Here is a 20,764-nt window from a genome sequence, read left to right as displayed (position 1 = left end):
TTACCATCTGCACCACCAGAGGAGCCCCAGTAATAACTGTAGACATATGTAATCTCATATTTTGATACGGCTTCTGATATTTGGAAAATCTCCAATTAATGCAACTGACAGATGTTTCAAACATGTCTTATATTTTAGTTGTAGGAAGGCTTTCTTGAAAGTCTAAAGTTATTGTAACTGTTCTGCAAATGACAGTTATGTAGTTTTTAAGCAGTTCATGTTGCTACTCTGAGCCTGTGTTTTGATCAAACTATGATTAATATAATTTGTTATGTTTTTGAAAAGAGTCAAATGAACCAGTATATTGCATTGAAAATGAAGCACAATTTATTGTGTGTGCATGCGTGCTCAGTTGTGTCCAACTCTTTGCGACCCGTGGACTGCAGCCCATCAAGCTCCACTGTCCAAGGGATTTTCCAGGTAAGAATATTGGAGTGGGTTGCCATTTCTGCCTCCAGGGGATCTTCCCAACCCAGGGATCAAACCTGTGTCTCTTGCGCCTCCTGCATTGGCAGGCAGATTCTTTACTAGTGCCACCTGGGAAGCCCCCAGTTATAACATATGGTATAATCTTAATGACCTTGTAAGTTTTACTGTTATATTTGGAAACTGCACTATCACAGAAATCTCAGTCATATGATATAATTATTCTAAAAATAATGTAAACCAAAGTGAATTTAAATTCCAGTAAAATCCATGTTATTGAAACTGAAGAATCAACACTATAGATAATAGCCTTAGAGCTTGTGCTTGTATATGTAAAAAAAAAAATACAACAATTGTTAAGAACATTTTAAAGGAAAAGGTGTAAAAATGGGGAAAAGTTTTTATTTACAGGTTACCTAGAGATATTTAATACTTAGGATGGTAAATTTTTAGTCCTTTCTAATTTCAACCAAGTTTTACCGTCATACGTATATCGGCACAGTAAAGTTTTAAACCTAGATGTTGAACTCTTTTAACAATTTGCTATTTCATGCACATGTGTGTGTGTGTGTGTGTGTGTGTGTGATTTGTAAGACAGACAATGGAGAGAAAAAAGATAAAAACTCTATGTAGAAAATAGAATTTTATGACTACATTTTACAGAATATTCCAAGAGATATCATTGGTCGTTTTATTATTTTGAAAATATTACTCATTTAAACAACTAAAAAAGGTTAAAGCTTGATATAATCTTCAACACTGGAAAGGATAAATTATTGAAAAATATGTAGAACAAAAATTCCATCTCAATGCCATTGATATCACTATACTGTTAAACAAGTATGAGGTATTGAACATTGCACATAATTATACACTTAGGATTTGACATTGTAGCTAAACCAGTTGTTCAAGGCCACTAAAATACTGAAAGAGGATTAAAATTATTAACAGTGCAGAGGAAACAGAACTATAAAACCCCTTGTAACTCAAAGCTGGAAATGGTGCTTTCACTCAAAAGAATGTCACAACTACCAAGAATTTTCAGTAATTCACGACACAAAACAAGACAGCCACCTCTAATTTTTTATCTTTTCTATCAAAATGAATCCAGTGGTGATATAGTACATATTTTGGACCTGCATGACAGTGATATTTATAATTGTTATGTTTCAGAACTTACCCCTTAAAGATTTCACATACGTGTGATATGTGCTAGTTAAATTTCATCACTTCAGATAGATGGGATGACTTTTAGATTTTATATTAAGCATTAGTATGTCTTATTAACAACACATAGAGTATTTAAGATTCATATATTAATCGAAGTGCTGAAAAAAATAGATATGAGTAATAGCAATTAATTGCTAAAAAGATAAAATTCAAGTTTAGATGGTACTTGTTCTATGGACTAGGAAATTGCTCCTCTTTATGCAAACTTATAATAAATCTATGGCTCTGGTTTCTAAAATGCCTACTTTCCTCCCCCCAGTGTTCAGTGACTATTGGAGCTAGAAAATATTCTTTCGATGATTTGTAACATTTGGAGAAGTGGAAAAACCTCAGGGAAACATAAAGTGGTCCACAAACATTTGGCTTATGTGCGATTAGTTGTATTGGCATTTCATAATGGTAAACGTAAAATATGTTCATTTTTGAGTATCTAAGCAGTGCTTGGAGAGCTGGCCTACTGGGTGAGAGTACCATTTAAAAACACTTGTGTTACATAATACACAATCAGGAAAAGACTATTCAAAATTCTCAGTTAGAACAGAGCTGGCAATGCCAAAGGATGCACTTTGCTCAAGAAAAGAAACTTTTCATCATAATGAATGGAACAACTGGCATCAAAGATCATTAAAATCCACCTGCAGTAGGGTTGCTTCATGGGGGATTAGATTCACACAGACCCAAAGATCAACACATGGAGAGAGTGTTTAACTCTCTGGACCCACCCAACATGAAAAAAGGGGAAAAACAAAGAAGATGACAAAGAAACACTTTCTCAGCACTGATCATCATTAAGTGTTCACAACTGTTAGTTGTAATAGGAAGTTTGACTAAGATGATGACAGAATCTATATTTACGAGGTGAGGCTGCTACTTTGGAAAATTAGAAGAGTGTCTGTACGTAAAATTGTATTTTAGTTCATTTTTATGTAGTAGAATAGATTATTCAGGAAATAGATGAAAAAAATCTATAACAGGTGAGAAATTTATCAGGAAATTGTCAGGAAGGATAGTACTGAGATAAATTCTTTGAAGCATTTTCAAAGTTTGCATACGTTTATAAAAAGAGATAAATTTTCTTTGAGGTGAAGTTTTTGCACAAGTGCAGAGTACAGCATACTATATACATATTGGGCTTCCCTATGCACATATACATATGCACACAGTGTCTATATGTCTTTTTAAAAACATATACACAGCTTTAACTCAAAGAAAATTAGTTAGCAACACAATAATCATTGCAAGACAATCCAAGTGCTGAAATACGTGACACCAATCAAAGGGTGATTTCCCCTCTCACATTGCCCAGGACTATGACTATAACTCCCTGTTTCAGGTTTTCTTTTGTTGCAACACTGATTGTCATGGATAATCTTTGTGCTTTTGCATAATGCCCATCCAGATGGAACATATATTCACATACAACAGTGGACATTTTAAATAAGCATGCTGGCACACAGGCGGGACCACACAACCATGCACCACATTTTCTGAGTATGTTTTTCCATACCGACTGCAACGTCAACATGCACCGCTATCATATTTGGTCCTGTACAGCGAGGAATGCACAGCAGAAGCAGTCATGGCTAGATTCACTGGCAAGAGTTTCTTAAGAGAAGAACACCCAGTAGAGAAACAAAACAGAATGAATAAAGCCAAAAAAAAATTCCTAAAATTAAAAATTAAAAAAAAAAATTTCCTCCCACATGTTAACACTGAAAATCTGGCCATATTCCTCATTCCACAGCAGGTCTTCTCATAAAATTCTGAGTTGAACTGATTATAAGAGACACATATTAATGTCTCAGAGCTTTTCCCAGCCACTGAAAAAGCTCATCCTGATAAAGCATTTTCCAGCGTACATTGGCTTCGACAGTTTCCACAGCTCTTGAGAAAGAGGCAGCAGCTACTCCGTCATAGCTCTTCATAAAGTTCTTTAGCTGGAAACATAAATATTAGAATGGTAAACAGACAGCATAAGTTATATGCTCAATAATACTCTATTAACTTTGTATGGGGGCAGATGGTTACTATACTTATCATGGTGATCGTTTCATAATGTATGCAAATGTCAAATATAGACAGGTATACACAGTGTACCTGAAAATAATACAATATTTTACTATGTTTCAATAAAAAACAAAATGTAAAAATGATAAATTCATGTCTTAAAATGAGCTCATGTCCAACACATATAAACAAGAATTTATTTGAAAAAAAAGTGTCACAGTCACTACAGCATGTATATTTAAGGTGTGGAGTGAGGTAAGTAGGTCTATCTAATATGTGGAGTGAGCTTATAATGAAATTCAATGAAACAGATTTTGTCCATTAGGTGTAATATCATTTCTTTTGGAACTGAAAGGGGAAAAAAAGAATGAAAACAGTTTAAATAAATAAATGAACAGTTTAAAGTGTAGCTGCTCAGTCATGTCTAATTCTTTGTGACCTCAATGACTGTAGCCCACCAGGCTCTGTCCATAGAATTCTCCAGGCAAGAATGCTAGAGCGGGTTGCCATTCCCTTCTCCAGGGGATCTTCCTCATGCAGGGACTGAACCTGGGTCTCCCATATTGCAGGTAGATTACTGTCTGAGCCACCAGGGAAGCCTAAATAACTCCAAGTTTAGCTTCTTGTTTCATAAATATTAAAGCAGACATATTTAATTCATCTTTCATAATGGGCTGATGAGGTAGTGGCAAGAACTAGTTCTAATAACAAAGCATATCTAATGTACTAGCAGTAGAGTTAGTCATTCAGTCCTGTCCGACTCTTTACAATCCCATGGACTGTAGCCTGCCAGGCTCCTCTGTTCATGGAATTCTCCAGGCAAGAGCACTAGAGTGGATTGCGGTTCCCTTTTCCATGGCATCCTCCCAACCCAGGGATCGAACCTGGTCTCTTGCATTGCAGGCAGATCCTTTACCGCTGACTCACCAGGAAGTCCCCATAGCTCTGCGTTGGGCTTATTGACAGAGAACATTCAACCTATCAGCCTATTTATTACTGGAAATTTTTCTGTGTCGTGTAGCCACCACACTTAATAGCAGCTATATTCTGGAATTTCTATCTCCTAATCTGCTCAAGGGTATTCCCTCTGCTCCACCTCAGCTGTCACAGTCCTATTCAGAAACCCATCAACCCTGTCACGGGAAGCTCCAACTCTGTCATAGATGAATACAGTGGGCTATCTGTTACCTGATGTCTGAGACCTCTCCCTTATTCTTTCTGGTCTATCTTTTATATTACCAGTATACATATATTGGAGTGGATTGCCGTTCCCTTCTCCAGGGGATCCTCCCAACCCAAGAATCGAACCTGGTCTCCTGCATTGCAGGCAGATTCTTTACTGTCTGAGCCACCAGGGAAGCCTGGTGAATATGTGTTATCTAATATACTAATAGCCTTAACATTGAATACAAGCATTAAAGTTAACTTTTTGTCCACAGGGAAAAAAAGATTCATCTTTTCTAAACAAGCAGTATGAGTGTTTGACACCATCTTTGCTGGCAAAAGAATACCAAAAGTATTGAGTAACAGCAACAACACTAAATAATGATGCTATGAGTACTGGATGATAAATGACACTGGATCACCTGAGTAACTAGATTTAGAAAGAATGAAGACGCAATGTTGATTCATTTAGCTGGAGAAGTTGAGCTTTAATTAGAATGTGAAAATTTTTAAATGATTTGTCATAATTTTATGGGTGTAAGATGTTCTCTAGAGTACACACACTTTAGGAATGCACAGGAATTTTATTGCAAGATTAGATACTAGCAGTTTTTCTCTCGGTTTCATATGTTTTGATAACTGGCAACCACCAATGAATGCAAGGCTTATAGACAAATGTGAAAAATCAACTCGTTAACACAGAAGTGTTTATATTGTATAATTAGGATAAGGCGAGATTCATCACATGATGGATGCCACATGATGAGTATACCAGGAGAGACATGTCATCGAGATTGACTCAGGGATAAGGGCATGTGTATTGTTGGGGGGGGGGGGAGGGGTGGAGGGGGTGATTTAAAATGGAGTTATTAATAATTATACCTTTCTGAATTAATCTAGAAGTTGGTTCTGGGTAGCTTGGTTTGTTTATGACAATATTACTTTGATTATATGATACATTTTTTTTTAAGTTTATCCTATACTTTCCTATAAAGCCAGGCACCTTGCAGCATTAGAAATGGATTATCATATCTCAGAGCTATATTCTTTGTAAGACTTCAAAATCACTATCTTTTAATAACAAACATGAAAAATATTCAATGTGTAACAAAGATTTATCGTTACTGTCCTTAAAACTTATCTGACATCTGACACATACAGAAGAAAGAGGACAAAGCGAAGGAACTGAAATTTATTGATACCTTCAATATATACCTGTGACATGTACACATAGATAAATAGAAGTCTAATGAAAGCATTCGAATCATATTTTTAAACAACTAATTTATCTAATAATTCATTTGAATTTATATATTTATGTTCAGATTCATTCAGTCCACATTCCTAAAGCAACAAGTAGTACATTTTGATCTATGTTTTGAATTTTGTGTTTTAATTTATTACAAAATATGTACATTACAGTGTATATTTGTATATTATATCTGTTCATTATGGTGGCTTTATTTACATAATATGTCAATCAGGAAAAAAAAATTACATCTACTTCTTTTAAACTATGTTCCACATTATTACATATTTTCCTAGGCAGTCAATGAATACTCCAGACAGTAATAAATGACCTTTTGGTAACTTTGACTCTGGGGAGTATGCTCTTGGCCTTTTGATAAAATAGTAAGCCAGCCTGATTACATGAAGGAAAACTCTTGTCTATCTCAAAGGCAAACTGTGAGGTTGACTATGAATGTGTTATCAACACAAACACAGTAGGTCGGATTATCCTGCAAGAGAATTCTTAGTAGAAAACGTAACTGGAGTGTCTCTAGAGATTCATTTCTTAAATCACTATTTAAGTGTGTTAAATACTTCCTTTGTGAGCTTGGAGAGCATGACGTGACTGATATGCAGATTAGCTGATTCATCAGAACACAGATGGCCCCTTTGCATAGCTGGCATAAACTGATCTTATGCCTCACACTCCTCCACAACTCTTCTGGTGAACATGTGGCCAGAGCAGCCATGTGATAGGTCCTCAGGCAGGATCATAGCACCTTCCAGACCCTGCCTCACTATCGAGGGCATGGGGTAGATAGAAGGCATTTGGCATTCCATTTTGCTTATTTTGGCAGTTCTTCAGTAGATGTTTCGCTGCTGTTAGTTTTTATCATTGCACTTCCTAAATATTTATGCTATCATATGCTTTTATTTGAAAATGTTCCAAGTTTAGACATTTCTATAAAACAACATTTAGTAAGATGTCAGAGTTATTTGTGTTGCCTGTTCTTCTTAGCATAAAATTTCTAGACATGTTTGTTAATTTATCTATTTAAAAACATTTCCGTATTTGAAAAAATTCTTAACTTAGGGTACACTAGACCCTAAAACTCACAAAATAATTTGTAATGTGCAACACATAATATGCTCAGTAACTATCGAACTGTCTAAGTGAGTCGAATTAGCTATTGCTTGTTAGTGAGGTTTATATTTTCAACATTAAAACTGTAAATGGGATGCCCATGATGCACAGGAGCTGTGTTGTTTCACAACAGTGTTTTGTATAAGGCAAAATAAATAAACAAAAAACAAAGAGTGCTGGAGAGGATGGCTGAATGAACATCAGTATGAAAAATGGCAAGGGCCTCTGAGAGTCGATGAGGTTGTACTTCCATTAGTTTAAAATTAAGGAAACGATGTACTGTTTCATGGAGAAATAGTGTTCAAATCGCTAGAGCCATGTAATTAAAAAGAAACGGCCAGTTTCAGGTTCTAGAATGGCGCTTTGGGGAAAGACCATAGGACAATGTAAGTGTCTCTGCTGAATGCCCCTAAAGCTGATGGGGATTATTAAAATCTCAAATCAGCTTTCAGAATTCATAAAGATGCCGATTCCCTTTTGATCTGTAAACTTTTGAAAATAAGAATATGCTATAGACAAAAAGAGCACGTTGGCTTTTCTGTTTACAAGGCTCATTGGATATGGGAAAATGAGACTGACATTTCTCCAGCTGCTTCTAATTTATGGAAGGCGGTCATCAGCAATACAAATTATCCCCCCTCCCACCCAACAACAGTGGTCCACAGTCTTACAGTCAATGATTAGATAACAAAAGTGTGGAAAAGCCTCAGGCTGCAGTTGTTAAACTAGAAAGTCAGTGCAAGTAGCTGTGTCCTGGAGGGATTCATCTCTCAGGCTATGGAGAGCTTGTGTTGTGAAGTTAGCTGCTTTTCAGATAATGGAATAAAAGCTACAGTTGAGTTTCAGTTTCCAGATGACACATTTCATTACAGGGGTATCTTGGAACATTTCACATGGCAATTAAATCAAGTGAAAAAAATTAAATATGTAAGTGAAATATGTAAAGCAAAATGGCCATCATATGATAAAATTAATTTAAATGTCCGCTTAAAACATGTTTTTCCATGGGTTGGGTTATCACCAAAGCAAGGGGAAATGAAAGATTAGAGAACAGAAGAAGAGGGAGAGAGAACAGGAGAGGCACAATGGGAGGGGAAGACAGGAGAAGAAAGGGAGCCAAAATGAAGACGGGGGAGAAGAGAGGAGAGGAGAGATTTTTCACTTTTTTGTTCACTTCAATGGCTGCACAAGTTGTCACTAAATGAGTCTTTCATTCCCAGATTATTGAATGCAAAATCAAAGAGTTAAAACTACTTCCTTTAAATACACAAAGCCATTAGCTTAATTGTTCTTTCTTTTTGCTTCCTTTGAATATGAAAGAATTCCTTCTCTTTTAGGTTTCTAATAAAAAATATAGCAAAACATGTACTAGGGCTTTCAAATCCAAATCTTTCAGGGCTGGGAACACACATAGCAGGGATAAAAATAGAACTTCAAAGTATTACAATCAGAGACTTAGCTTAGCTCATGGTGTGAAAGAATCCAAGTTGGTACGTGGAAGATGATCATACAAAATTGGGTAATATTCGGAGATATTAAGGACGGAGGAAGGCTGATGCTTCCGGGGGAACCTTGCTCAACGGGATTAGCTCTGGGTCACAGCATCAGGCTTTCTGTCAGTGAAAACTGAAGAAACTGTGATTCTCAATGGTACACCTCAGCTATATTTTATAATTATAGGTGAGGAGAGGCTAAAAAATGATAAATGTTTGAAGTCCAATTCATTTTAATCAGTGAAATATTTTGCTCCTTCTTCCTACCTAGTTATGCACCCCCAATCTCACATCCCTCTCTATTAGAGATGTGAATTAATGGTCACAAAACCACCTGTTTTAAATTCCGGAGACATAAACCAGAGAAAAAAGAAAATGTTAGATATTCTGCAAACTGGACTTTAGTCTTTTAAAAAAAAATGATTTCAGTTTCATTAATTAAATTCACTTGTGACAGTATTCAGCAGAATTTTAAACTATTAATCTTAATATATGTTGTCAGATAGTTACTTCCAAATATATCAATTTATTCCATTTAACAAAACAGATAGCATGAAGCATATTATCTTATCCAATTATCATTCTTTGTATAGACCTGACCACAAAGCAATGAGACTCAAGGTCTGTACCTCAACAGCAATCTTAATTCTGCATATCTGAATGCTGAGTCATTGTGACAGGATAGTTTTAATGTTCCAAGGATCCTAAACTGGGCTCACAGAGACAAATGAGGAGCAGCTGATTGGGAAGATTTCTAGGGTATATTTGGAGTCTCCTATTTTGAGAATCACTGGGGCTTCCCCAGTGGACAGTGGAAAAGAATCTGCCTGCAATGCAGGAGACCCAGTTTTGATCCCTGTAGGGAAGATCCCCTGGAGAAGGAGATGGCAACCCACTCCAGTATGCTTGCCTGGGAAATTCCAAGGACGCAGGAGCCTGGTGGGTTATAGTCCATGTGTCGCCAAGAGTCGATCATGACTTAGTGACTATACAACAACAAACAACATTTTGAGAATCATTACATTCAAGCACCTTTCACTGGCTGAGTTTTTAATGTTTAATATGTTAGAAACATTTTTGCAAATAATGACTGAAGTAAAGTCTTTAGCATGAATGTGCGTATGTGTGCATGTATATGTGTGTGTGTGTGTACTTTCAAGGAATGAGTATGAATTTATTGGAAAGAAATGGTTGAAGTCTATCTATAATTTCATAAGTTTACAAAAGAAAAATATTACATTCATCTTAAAATATTTACCTCTTTCAGTTCACCTTCAGTATTAAGAAATTCTGTAACACCACTGATAAGTTTGGAATTCATAAACAGTGCTTCTCCATACCTTGAAATATTTAAAAAAAAGTCATAATGTTAAAACAGGCAGTAATTTAAGAAATACTACTACTACACAGATGTTTTAGACTCCTTCTCATGAGCTCCATTCCGTCTCTTAACGCTGTTCAAGGCTGTGCCCCTAGGGAATGGAGAGGTGCAAAGGGCTTTGGCTATGGGATGCCATCCAGTGTATCTGGATTTGGCTCACAGTGTTTCAGAGAGATCTACATTATAGTACATTTTTTAAAAGGGAGTCCCATGATATTATAATTTGGGATGACTATTATATTTCCAATATGAGGCATGAAGAAAAAGTATTTTAAAACTTTCAATTTTAAAGCAACCTGGGTCACTGTAAATAAGGATTCCACCAAATCTGCAGAATCAACTTTTGGAATTATCCATAAGTCAGAGATCCTTTGATCTGGTCAGCCCAAACTGATGTTGGCATTATTTTCTATTTCATTCCTAAAAACTAAGCCAACTTTCTCAAAAAGACTCCCAAAAGATTAGCACTTTTTCCTATGAGCATTAAAATGAAACATTGAATTTTTCCTTTGAATTTTACAATCTTTGTATCACAAGCATATTTGACTCATGACCTAAGGTAAGAATACTATGTATCAGCAAGCTGAAAAGATTTTTCCTTTTACTGATTTGTGTCTACTGTGCTAAGAGTACCTATCACAGGATATCATACTCTTTGAAAAAAAAAAAAAGTACACTAGGCTAAACTGGAGGCAGGATCAAGATGGCTGAGTTAGAAAGACCCTGAATTCACCTTCTCCTATGAACATGCCCAAAATACAACTACATAAAGAACCTAAGAATGGCTTACTGTCTGTTCATTTATGATAAAAACCCTAAACAAATGAGTGGGAATGCACATAAACATAATAAAGCTCATATATGACAAGTCCACATTTACTATCATACTGACTGGTGACAAATCAAAGCATTTCTTCTAAGACTGGGAACAAGATAAGAATGACCATTCTCACAACTTCTATTCAACATAGTGTTGGAAGTTCTGGCCAGAGCAAACAGATAAGAAGCATAAATAAAAGGAATCCAAACTGGAAAGGCAGAAGTAAAAGTTTCACTGCTTGCAGATGACATTATACTATATGGAAAACCCTAAAAACTACACAGACATAAAAAATTATTAGACTACGTGAATTCAGTAAAATAGAAGGATACAAAATTAATAACAAAAATCAGTTGCATTTCTATACACTAATACTGAACCATCATAAAGACAAGTTGAGAATTTTTTTTAAAGTACACTAAAGATAAGATTATGAGTTTTTAAAAGCAAAAGTCCAGCCTTCATTACAAGAGGCTTTCTAATGCTGTCCCTGTCTGTGGGAACTTAAGTAATTTAGTTTCTGGAGCCTTAGGTTTCTCATCTTTAAAATGAGGCGTGGGAGGTGCTTATATTGGCAAATGATATCACAGACAACGGCTTAACCTCTAAAATACACAAGGAACTCAGCAACAACAACAAAAAAAAAAACTGAAAAATGTGCAGAAGATCATAATAGACATTTCTCCACCTTATACTGGTCAGTATGGTCATCATTAAAAAGTCTACAAATAACAAATGCTGGAGGGTGTTAGCTACTCATTTGTGCTCAACTCTTTGTGACCCAAAGGACTGTAGCCCACCCGGCTCCTCTGTCCATGGAATTCTCTAGGTAAGAATTCTGGAGTGGGTAGCCATTTCCTCCACCAAGGGATCTTCTCGACCCAGCTATCAAACCCATGTCTCCTGCATTGCAGGTAGATTCTTTACCATCTTAGCCACCAGAAACGCTTCCCAGGTGGCACCAATGCTAAAAAAAAATCCTCATCTTCCCAGTGTATGAGACATAAGAGATGCAGGTTCAATCCCTGGGTTGGGAAGATCTAAAGAAGGGCATGGCAACCCACTCCAGTATTCTTGCCTGGAGAATCCAGTGGATAGAGGAGTCTGGTGGGTTATGGTCCATAGGGTTGCAAAGAATTGGACATGACTGAAGTGACTTAGCATGCACCTATGCAGAGAAGGTATGGAGAAAAGGGAATCCTCCTACACTGTTTGTGGGAATGTAAATTGTTATAGTCACTGTGGAAAATAGTATGGAGGTTCCTCAGAAAACTAAAAAGAGAATTACCATATGACCCACAATCCCATTCCTGGTAATATACCCAGAAAAAAATTATAATTCAAAAAGATATCTGTACCCCTATTTCAATAGCAGCAGTATTCACAAGAGCCAAAACATGGAAACAACCTCAATGTCCATTGACAGATAAATGGATAAAGATGTATATATATACAGTGGAATACTACTTGGCCTAAAGAAGGAGGCTAAACCATATGACCATCATAAATTGCTATAATTCTAACATTGAATTGGGAGATGATTCAGTTCTAACATTGAATCTATGGGAAAAGTTGGTTAAATAAAATAAGTATTCATTAGTAATCAATATGTGGTTACAAAAATGGCCAACTGTACAGGAAAGTTGACAATTCCTCTTCAAAGAGTGTTTTGTTTATACTTGCAGTCATGTGAAAAAGAAAATAGTCCTTTCCTTGAAGGTTATGTACTATATAGTATTGTAAACAGATCATTCCCAGTCATTATGGTTAAACGTGATGAAAATAAAATTATATACTGTTCAGAGTTCCTTTAGCTGTGGGGTCTCCGGAAAGGCTTTCAGGAGATGAAGACAGATGGATGGAATATGGAGTAATTTCAACTATTAAGGAAGAAAGCAATTTTAGGCAGAGAACCAACATACACAAAGGCAAGGAGGTGTGAAACACCACGGTGTGTGCCAACAACTACACGCATTTGGTACTGAGGGTATAAACTGTGAGACTGAGGATAACAGAAAAAGAGGTAGAAGGGTCAGTAAGACAGGAGCTTAGATTTTCAACATGGCACAGAGTATTGAAGGCTTTAAGAGAGGAAATGTCATTTTTGCTTTTCAGAGATATTCTTGGGACAAAGGGAAGTGGTGTGTGTGTGTACATATATGTGGCAGCATATGTAATTAGAGACAGGACACAGTCATAAGAGTACTAACAAGGGATAAGAACCTTCACTAAGGCAGTGGTAGTAGTAAAGAGAGGAAGAATTCAAGAAACATTTAGGAATTGTTAAACTGATAGGACATCAAGCCTAAATGTTACTTTTTACATATATCAAGGAAAAAATCTACTATATATAGATTTCCAGGGGCCCAGATTGAGCAATTGGTGGATGGCCATCTATTTACTGAGAGAATGAAGACATAGAAAATGATGGTTTAGCTTTGCAGGTACACCTCAAAAAAAAAAAAAAAAAAACCATCTTTCATAGAGTGACGCTTAGGTAAAATATCTGAGCTAGAGGTGTAGATTTTGGAGTGATTCAAACTGTGAGAGTAGATGGCAACGAAAACCAGGGAGAATCTGCAGGCCAAGTAGTAAGGAGAACCTTGGACTGTTCCCTCATGAACTTTGATGTTCCAAGATGGACAAGGGAGTGGAAGATGAAGAAGACAATCCTATTTGTCAAGATAAACACAGCTCTATCTGTAGAAATGCTGGTACTTCACCTTTCTACTTTTTTTTTTTTTTTTTGGTATAGTCCTAAAGGCTCTATTTCTATTTTTTTTATTTTAAATTTATTTAATTGGAGGCTAATTACTTTACAATATTATATTGGTTTTGCCAACATCAACATGAATCTGCCATGGGTGTACACGTGTTCCCCATCCTGAACCCCCCTTCCCCCCCCTTGCCCCTCCCTCCCTGTACCACTCCTCTGGGTCATCCCAGTGCACCAGCCCCAAGCATCCTGTATCCTGCATCTAACCTGGACTGGTGATTCATTTCATATATGGTCTTATATATGTTTCAATGCCATTCTCCCATCATCCCACCCTCTCCCTCTCCCCCAGAGTCCAGAAGACTGTTCTATACATCTGTGTCTCATTTGCTGTCTCGCATACAGGGTTATCGTTACCATTAACTTTAGTTTGAGAGAAGTCTTAGGTTTACGGAAAAACTGAGCAGAAATTTGAATTCCCAAGTGCCTCTTCCTCCCTCTTCAGAGTTGTAGCTAATATTGATGTCCAGCTAATTAAACAAAGAGGTCATTAGACTGAGGTGGTTCTAATGTTATCTCTATCTTTCTGCCTTTTGGTTAGAGATGATGTACTTTCAGTGAAACAAAACAGACATATCAGGAACTGAATATTTTAGGCAGGGACTATAAACTATATAGGCATTATACCGAACTCTGATTTACAAAACCAGTTCCTAAAGAGAGACTCTGCATTGGTAGATATCTGATACTCTTTAAAGTCAAATGCTTGTACGTATATATTAATCCCATCTTGTATCTGACTATTCCTTATACTATGTGCAGGACAACAAATCAAGTGTAAATCATTCTAATTTCTGAGCTGAAAATACAAGAAATAGGAAAACAATGTGTCATCTAGGAATATTAGTGCTTTCTAACAATGAAATATCTACAGATAGAAATATATTTTATTATTAAAAATAAATTCAAACTGAACTCATTATACAAGGTCAACCAATAACAGTGAATTTTTAAAAAATAAAATTTATATACCAGCTTTTAAGAGACAGAACAGAGGGTATGCTAAAAGTCTGGGAACATTTAAGTTTGAGAACATGCAGTGTTTACGTGCTCTATAATAAATTTAATTTTAAACTACCATAGAGATTATCAGAGTAATACATTAACATTTATTACAATATATTTAAATATATAATGAAATATTTTCTAAAACAGAGTCTGAAGAATTCTCAACATGAAGCAAGATGGCTCAGGAATGAATTCTACTGCATCTAGAATTATACAGTGATTCAAGCATCCCTCCTCTATATCACGGTTTGACTTCAGATGTTTTATGATATTTATATTTTTAAATAGGTTAAACAATTCTATAGAAGGAATTAAGGTTTTCTTGTTCTGTGCGTGTGTGTTGGTCACTCAGGCATGTCCGACTCTCTGTGAGCCCATGGACTGCAGCCCGCCAGGCTTCTCTGTCCATGGCATTCTCCAGGCAAGGACACTGGAGTGGGTTGCCATTTCCTTCTCCAATGTGAATTTTAGAAGCAGTAGTTTAGTCTCTAAGTTGTGTCCGACCCTTATGACCCCACAGACTGTAGCCCACTATGTTCCTTTGTCCATGGGATTCTCCAGGCAAGGACACTGGAGTGGGTTGCCATTTCCTTCTCCATTTCTTGTTCTAATACCATTATATATGATTCATAAATCATTTTTTCTACAACACACTCAGGATATAAGATTTTAATGATACAATTTCTTCAACCTAAGACAGTTTGATAGATTTTCCAGGAAAGCTGCAATACTAAACCTTTTCATTCTGCACATTTCCATACATAATTATGGTTATCAATCTTTAATAAATGAATAATGTTATAGAACTGTTAAATTAATTCTGAGCTTCACAGGAGTGGCAACGCCCATCTTGGCTGACTACTTCAAAATCTAATTCTATTATCTGGATCTTGCTTCTACCACAAAAAGTTGGGCCTTTATCTCTCAGATATTACCTTTGATTTACTCACTCCAGGAAGAATGATTGAAGTCTTATTTTTACCTGGTATTTAATATCTTCCATTTATCTCTAAAAAACTTCCAGGCAAGGTCTCGACCATGTGGATTTCGAGCTACATGGATTATCACATCAATTGCATCTTGATCCAGAACCACCTCAGAATTCAGTGATAGATTTAGAAGCCTTTAAGGATAGAATTGCAGGGAAATTTTTAGTTTAATAACAAACTTTTCTTTACTATCAGAATTATAGGACTTAAGTTATCACAATCTTCAAAGAATAGTCCATTTAAACTTTACTAATAAAAATTTATCAATAGAACAATCTTATATTTATAAAAGGAAGAACAAACTCATATTATTTTAATTGATGTATTAATTAATGTCTGAAAAAAATCTTGTAGGTGGTTAAATCATTCTGATTTAATGATGAAATTTTGCTTTAAAAATTATTTTTAATAAATACTTCAATTTTATAATGAAATATTATCTTACATACAAATAAATAACATAAAATAGAAACAAACATTTCAAATCAACAAGCTTTCATCATATTAATACCTCAGTTTTCTTTAGTTCTAAAATGATATATTTTAGAGTAACCAGCATATTTAAAGAAATAAAAACAAGTGCAGTACAATTTAACAGAGAATACTCTCATTATACAAATTTAAAGATTTAATTCACCCACCTATTTAATAAATTCCTGTCATCACTGCAAGTTAAGGCTTCCAATAGTATTTTCTTTTCAGAAATGGCCGTGGTAGAGTGGAATTTCATCCATATGAATTCCCAGACATCCTCATCCAGTAGTGAAACTCCTGTACAGTAGACGATGTCTCTAACATTTAGTGGTATTCTAAAGAAGCAACCCATGGTGGTTTTCTGTTAATTAAAAGCTTCATAATATTGAAAATAAAGACAAATGCTGCCTTAGTACAGTTTTTTAAAAGATGGTTTTGTTAATTAGATTTACCTGAAAGATAATAATACCATATAGTAACAATATTCAAACTATTCACAACTGAATGAATAAAATAATGTATTTTATTTAACGATAGTCTTGAATGCAATTTTCCCACTTTTGAAATTATATGGACAAAAATCAGAACATAAAGGTTTTTTTAAAAAAATCTTTTTATTTTATAGGAGTCAGAACATAAAGGTTTAAAAAATACAAACAAGGCATCTTATATTTCAACCAACATAAATATATTTATGCTCTCAGAATTATTAGACCCAAGAATGATGAGAAAGTACTGGATGAAGATGAAACAAATACCTCCTAAGTTCTGAGACATTATTTTTCTAAAATTATTATTCTCAAATACCTCTCTGAATTTGGGAAGCTAGAAGACGACTAACACAGATAATAAATAAAACATAAGTAGCATACTCTTGCCTGGAAAATCCCATGGATGGAGGAGCCTGGTAGGCTGCAGTCCATGCTAAGGGTCGGACACGACCGAGCGAATTCCCTTTCACTTTTCACTTTCATGCATTGGAGAAGGAAATGGCAACCCACTCCAGTGTTCTTGCCTGGAGAATCCCAGGGACGGGGGAGCCTGGTGGGCTGCCATCTATGGGGTCGCATAGAGTCAGACACGACTGAAGTGACTTAGCAGCAGCAGCAAAATTTGAGAACGTAGAAAGCTCTTTTTCCTATGTTTATAAAAGTGACTATAAAACATAAACTAAATTTTGATTTTGACTTCAAACTAAATGTTATGGAGGGAAACTCTTAGTCAATTTAATTAATCTTGGTTATTTATAAGCTATAAATTCTCATGTGTACATTGCCATGGTAATTAGTTTTTTACTAAATATTATTCTTTCAAGTTTTTATATATTTCCCACATTTAAAAAAACTCAGATCTCTGAAAGAATACTCCAATACATTAAAAAGTTAAAATGTATTTCTCTTTGTATAATATTTAGTAATCTATTATTAACATTTATCATTTATAATTTGAATGTGACTAATAATAAGAAAATTTTTCTCTGTATAACAAGATGAAAATCTCTGTTAAATATTTAGGACCTTGACGGCCCAAACACTGCTTTGGTTAAAGGAGTGCTTAGAAAACGGGACGAAGCACCTACATGACTACCAATGAGATGGTCATCACTCTGCTGGGAAAGATCTGTACAGTCAGAACGACGGTTCTTCTAGTGTTCATGTACGGGTATGAGAGCTGGACCATACAAAAGACTGAGGGCTGAAGAATGGATGTTTTCAAACTATGATGCTGGAGAAGACTCTTAAGAGTCCCTTGGACAGCAAGGAGATCAAACCAATCAATCTTAAAGGAAATCAACCCTGAGTATTCATTGGAAGGACTGATGCTGAAGCTGAAGCACCAATCCTTTAGCCACCTGACTTACTGGGAAAGACCCAGATGCTGGAAAAGATTGAGGGAAGGAGGAGATGGGGGACAACAGAGGATGAGATGTTTGCATTGACTCACTCACTGGGCATGAGTTTGAATAAACTCGGGAAAAATGGTGAAGGACAGGGGAGCCTGATGTGCTGCCGTCCATGGGGTAGCAAAGAGTCATACATGATTTAGTAACTGAAAACATCAAAGGTGATCTTCATCTTTTTTTGTTAAGCAGCTAAGTAGGCTACATCAGAGATTGTGTATCAGGATACCAAATGTGTAGAGTTAGTACTATCATACAAAATTCACAGTTCCCAGAAATGGCTAAAACTACACCACTCTGTCTCTTCCTACCAATAACTAAATTGTTTGGAGAAAAGCTACTTTAGTCTTGCTGACTGAATCTTTTCTTTCTTTGTAGTATTTGAAGACAAGCATTTTATGTGTTTGATTTGTTTTGTTTTTGAAGAAATGAAAGAGGTATAGATATCAGAAGAAGCCAGAGTTTCATACCTCTCTCAGCCCTGGAATCCCTTGAAGAAAGTACCCAGAATAGTATTCCTAAAGGTGGTGAAACCTTATTCCCCCTGCTCTGTTCATGCCCATCTTGGGCTTCCCTGGTGGCTCAGTGGGTAATGAATCTACCTTCATTGCAAGAGACCTGGGTTTGATCCCTGGGTCAGGAAGATCTCCTAGAGAAAGGAATAGTTACCCACTCCAGAATTCTTGCCTGGAGAATCCAATGAACAGAGCAGCAAGAGTTGGTAACGACTATGTGTATAAAACTTGTTGATTTGCACACAGCACATCTGAAAACACTAAGGAAAACATTACCATCACATTTTGAAGATTGCATCAGTCCTGGTAGATACAAAAATGTCTCCATCTTTACTAACTGCCTTAAGAAAGTAAAAAAATCTACTCTTTTGTTAAATCAACAGCTAGGGAAGTGGATGAATCTTTTCCTCCAAATATTACAGGCTATAGAGCATAATACTGTATTACTGTCATGATTTTGGCCAAGAGATTGCTATAAAAATTTGCCAGAATTAACAATAAAATGTCTACTTAAATCATTGACTCAAGGATCGATATGTATTAGATCTAATATTAGACCTAATAGTAAGAGCTTATAAATTCTTAAGCAATTAATATACCAAAAAGTTCAAGGATAGAGACCACTGAATGAGGTTATTACTGCTTAGGACACCAGTCTCCAATATCAAGCAGAAAGGCATACAGAAATATAAAAAAAGGCAAAAAAAAAGAAAGAAACAGAAAAAAGTAGACATTAAACTATGTTCCTTAGAAACAACTTGTGTCATGTACTATAGTCCTTAGCAACAGTCCATAGTTTTGTAACTCCTGGCTGATGCTGAACAGCAGACGCAAATGAATAAATGGACTGGTTGGTACAAAGTCTTAAACAGTGGCTTTAAGGGGCATCAGAAGTAGAAAATAAGACTTTCATGCAATACTGCATTCCAGGTTACCCATCTTATTTTATCTGGACTATACAATAATACAATGATATTTGTATTATAATAAACTTCATTTTGCAGGAGAGGAAACTTTTCTGAGAGAGAATATTTTGCACTGTAACAACTATAAAGTAGGTTGAAAACCAGGATGACTTATACATGAAAATCTTTCCTATTTCTAGCAGCTTAGAGGTGGCTAATGATGATGAAAATAAAATATATTGATTTCTGTTAGTAATAATAATCAGTAATTGTCACTGACTGTTGATATTTCTTGTTCAGTAAAACACTATCTTATAGAAAGTAAGAACAATAAAAAATTTTAAACAGAAAAAAATAGATCCCTTAAAAGGATACCATCACCAAACCCTGGATCTATTGAGTAGGCTAGCAAAGTAATACCAGTGCAGCCAGTCTGTGATTCCCTTAATGCTGAACTGGCTGAAGCTGTCACTTCTACCCTCTCTTTTTCATTACTTTCTTTAACCCACAGTTTGATCAGTCATCTTTGAGAAATATTCAACACCAGCAAGGATGGTTTTCCAACAATAAGCTTCCATTCTGTTCACCAGAATCAAAGCAACACTTGTTAAAACTCAGCCTCTGGGTGACTGAAAAGACATAGGCTGGTGGTGCATTTATAGAGATGTGTAGCAGTATGGCCATACACAGAGCACGAAGAATCTTGAAAGGGCACCAGGAAGGAACTGCTGGAAGAAACAACAGATAGATCATCCTGAAGGAATCTAACAAAAGGTGTCCTGGGCAAAGGAGGCCTTTGAAAGCAAAGCTGTCTAGAATAGGGGCAAATTCTGCTTTTGAAGCAGCAGCCTCAAATCAAGAGACAGATCACACAATTTGGACCTCCTCTGCAAGAACCTGCAGGTCAAGTTTCAGGCTCATGAGCAGCTGTTTCCCTATGTATAGCAAATGCATCAAATTTGATGTTGATGAAAATGAGACCCTCATATATTTACACATATAACCTAGAGCCTATTGATGATCTATTGAAAACTAGCCCTTTGTCTCAGTTATACGGGGCTTCCCCGATGGCTTAGTGGGTAAGGAATCTGCCTGCAATGCAGGAGACACATGCATTGCGGGTTCAGCTGCTGGGTTGGGAAGATCCCCTCAAAGAGGAAATGGCAACATACTCCGGTCAATATTATTGCCTGGAAAATCCCTCAGGAGCCTGGCAGGCTACAGTCAATGGGGTTGCAAAAGAGGTGGATAAGACTGAGCAGGAACACAAGGATGTCAGCTACAAGTCCTCAAACTTAAGGA

At 36.1% G+C, this 20,764-nt stretch overlaps 1 protein-coding gene across 1 annotated transcript in view; it reads right to left on the bottom strand.

Annotated features, from left to right (window-relative positions):
- Nucleotides 1-1,081: 1,081 nt before the first annotated feature.
- The window catches only part of TRHDE (thyrotropin releasing hormone degrading enzyme), a 461,351-nt gene continuing 441,668 nt past the window's right edge, over nt 1,082-20,764 (bottom strand). The window contains exons 16-19 of the mRNA XM_069584013.1: nt 16,310-16,477; nt 15,662-15,802; nt 9,953-10,034; nt 1,082-3,593 (exon numbers count right to left, since the gene is read on the bottom strand). Of these exons, the coding sequence (XP_069440114.1) occupies nt 3,450-3,593; nt 9,953-10,034; nt 15,662-15,802; nt 16,310-16,477 (535 nt within the window). The 3' untranslated portion in view covers nt 1,082-3,449. The remainder of the gene's footprint in view (nt 3,594-9,952; nt 10,035-15,661; nt 15,803-16,309; nt 16,478-20,764) is intronic.

Source organism: Ovis canadensis, chromosome 3 (genome assembly GCF_042477335.2).
Source record: "Ovis canadensis isolate MfBH-ARS-UI-01 breed Bighorn chromosome 3, ARS-UI_OviCan_v2, whole genome shotgun sequence".
NCBI lineage: Eukaryota > Metazoa > Chordata > Mammalia > Artiodactyla > Bovidae > Ovis > Ovis canadensis.
Note: the sequence above shows the minus strand (reverse complement) of the source record. Positions and strands in the feature narration are given on the sequence as shown.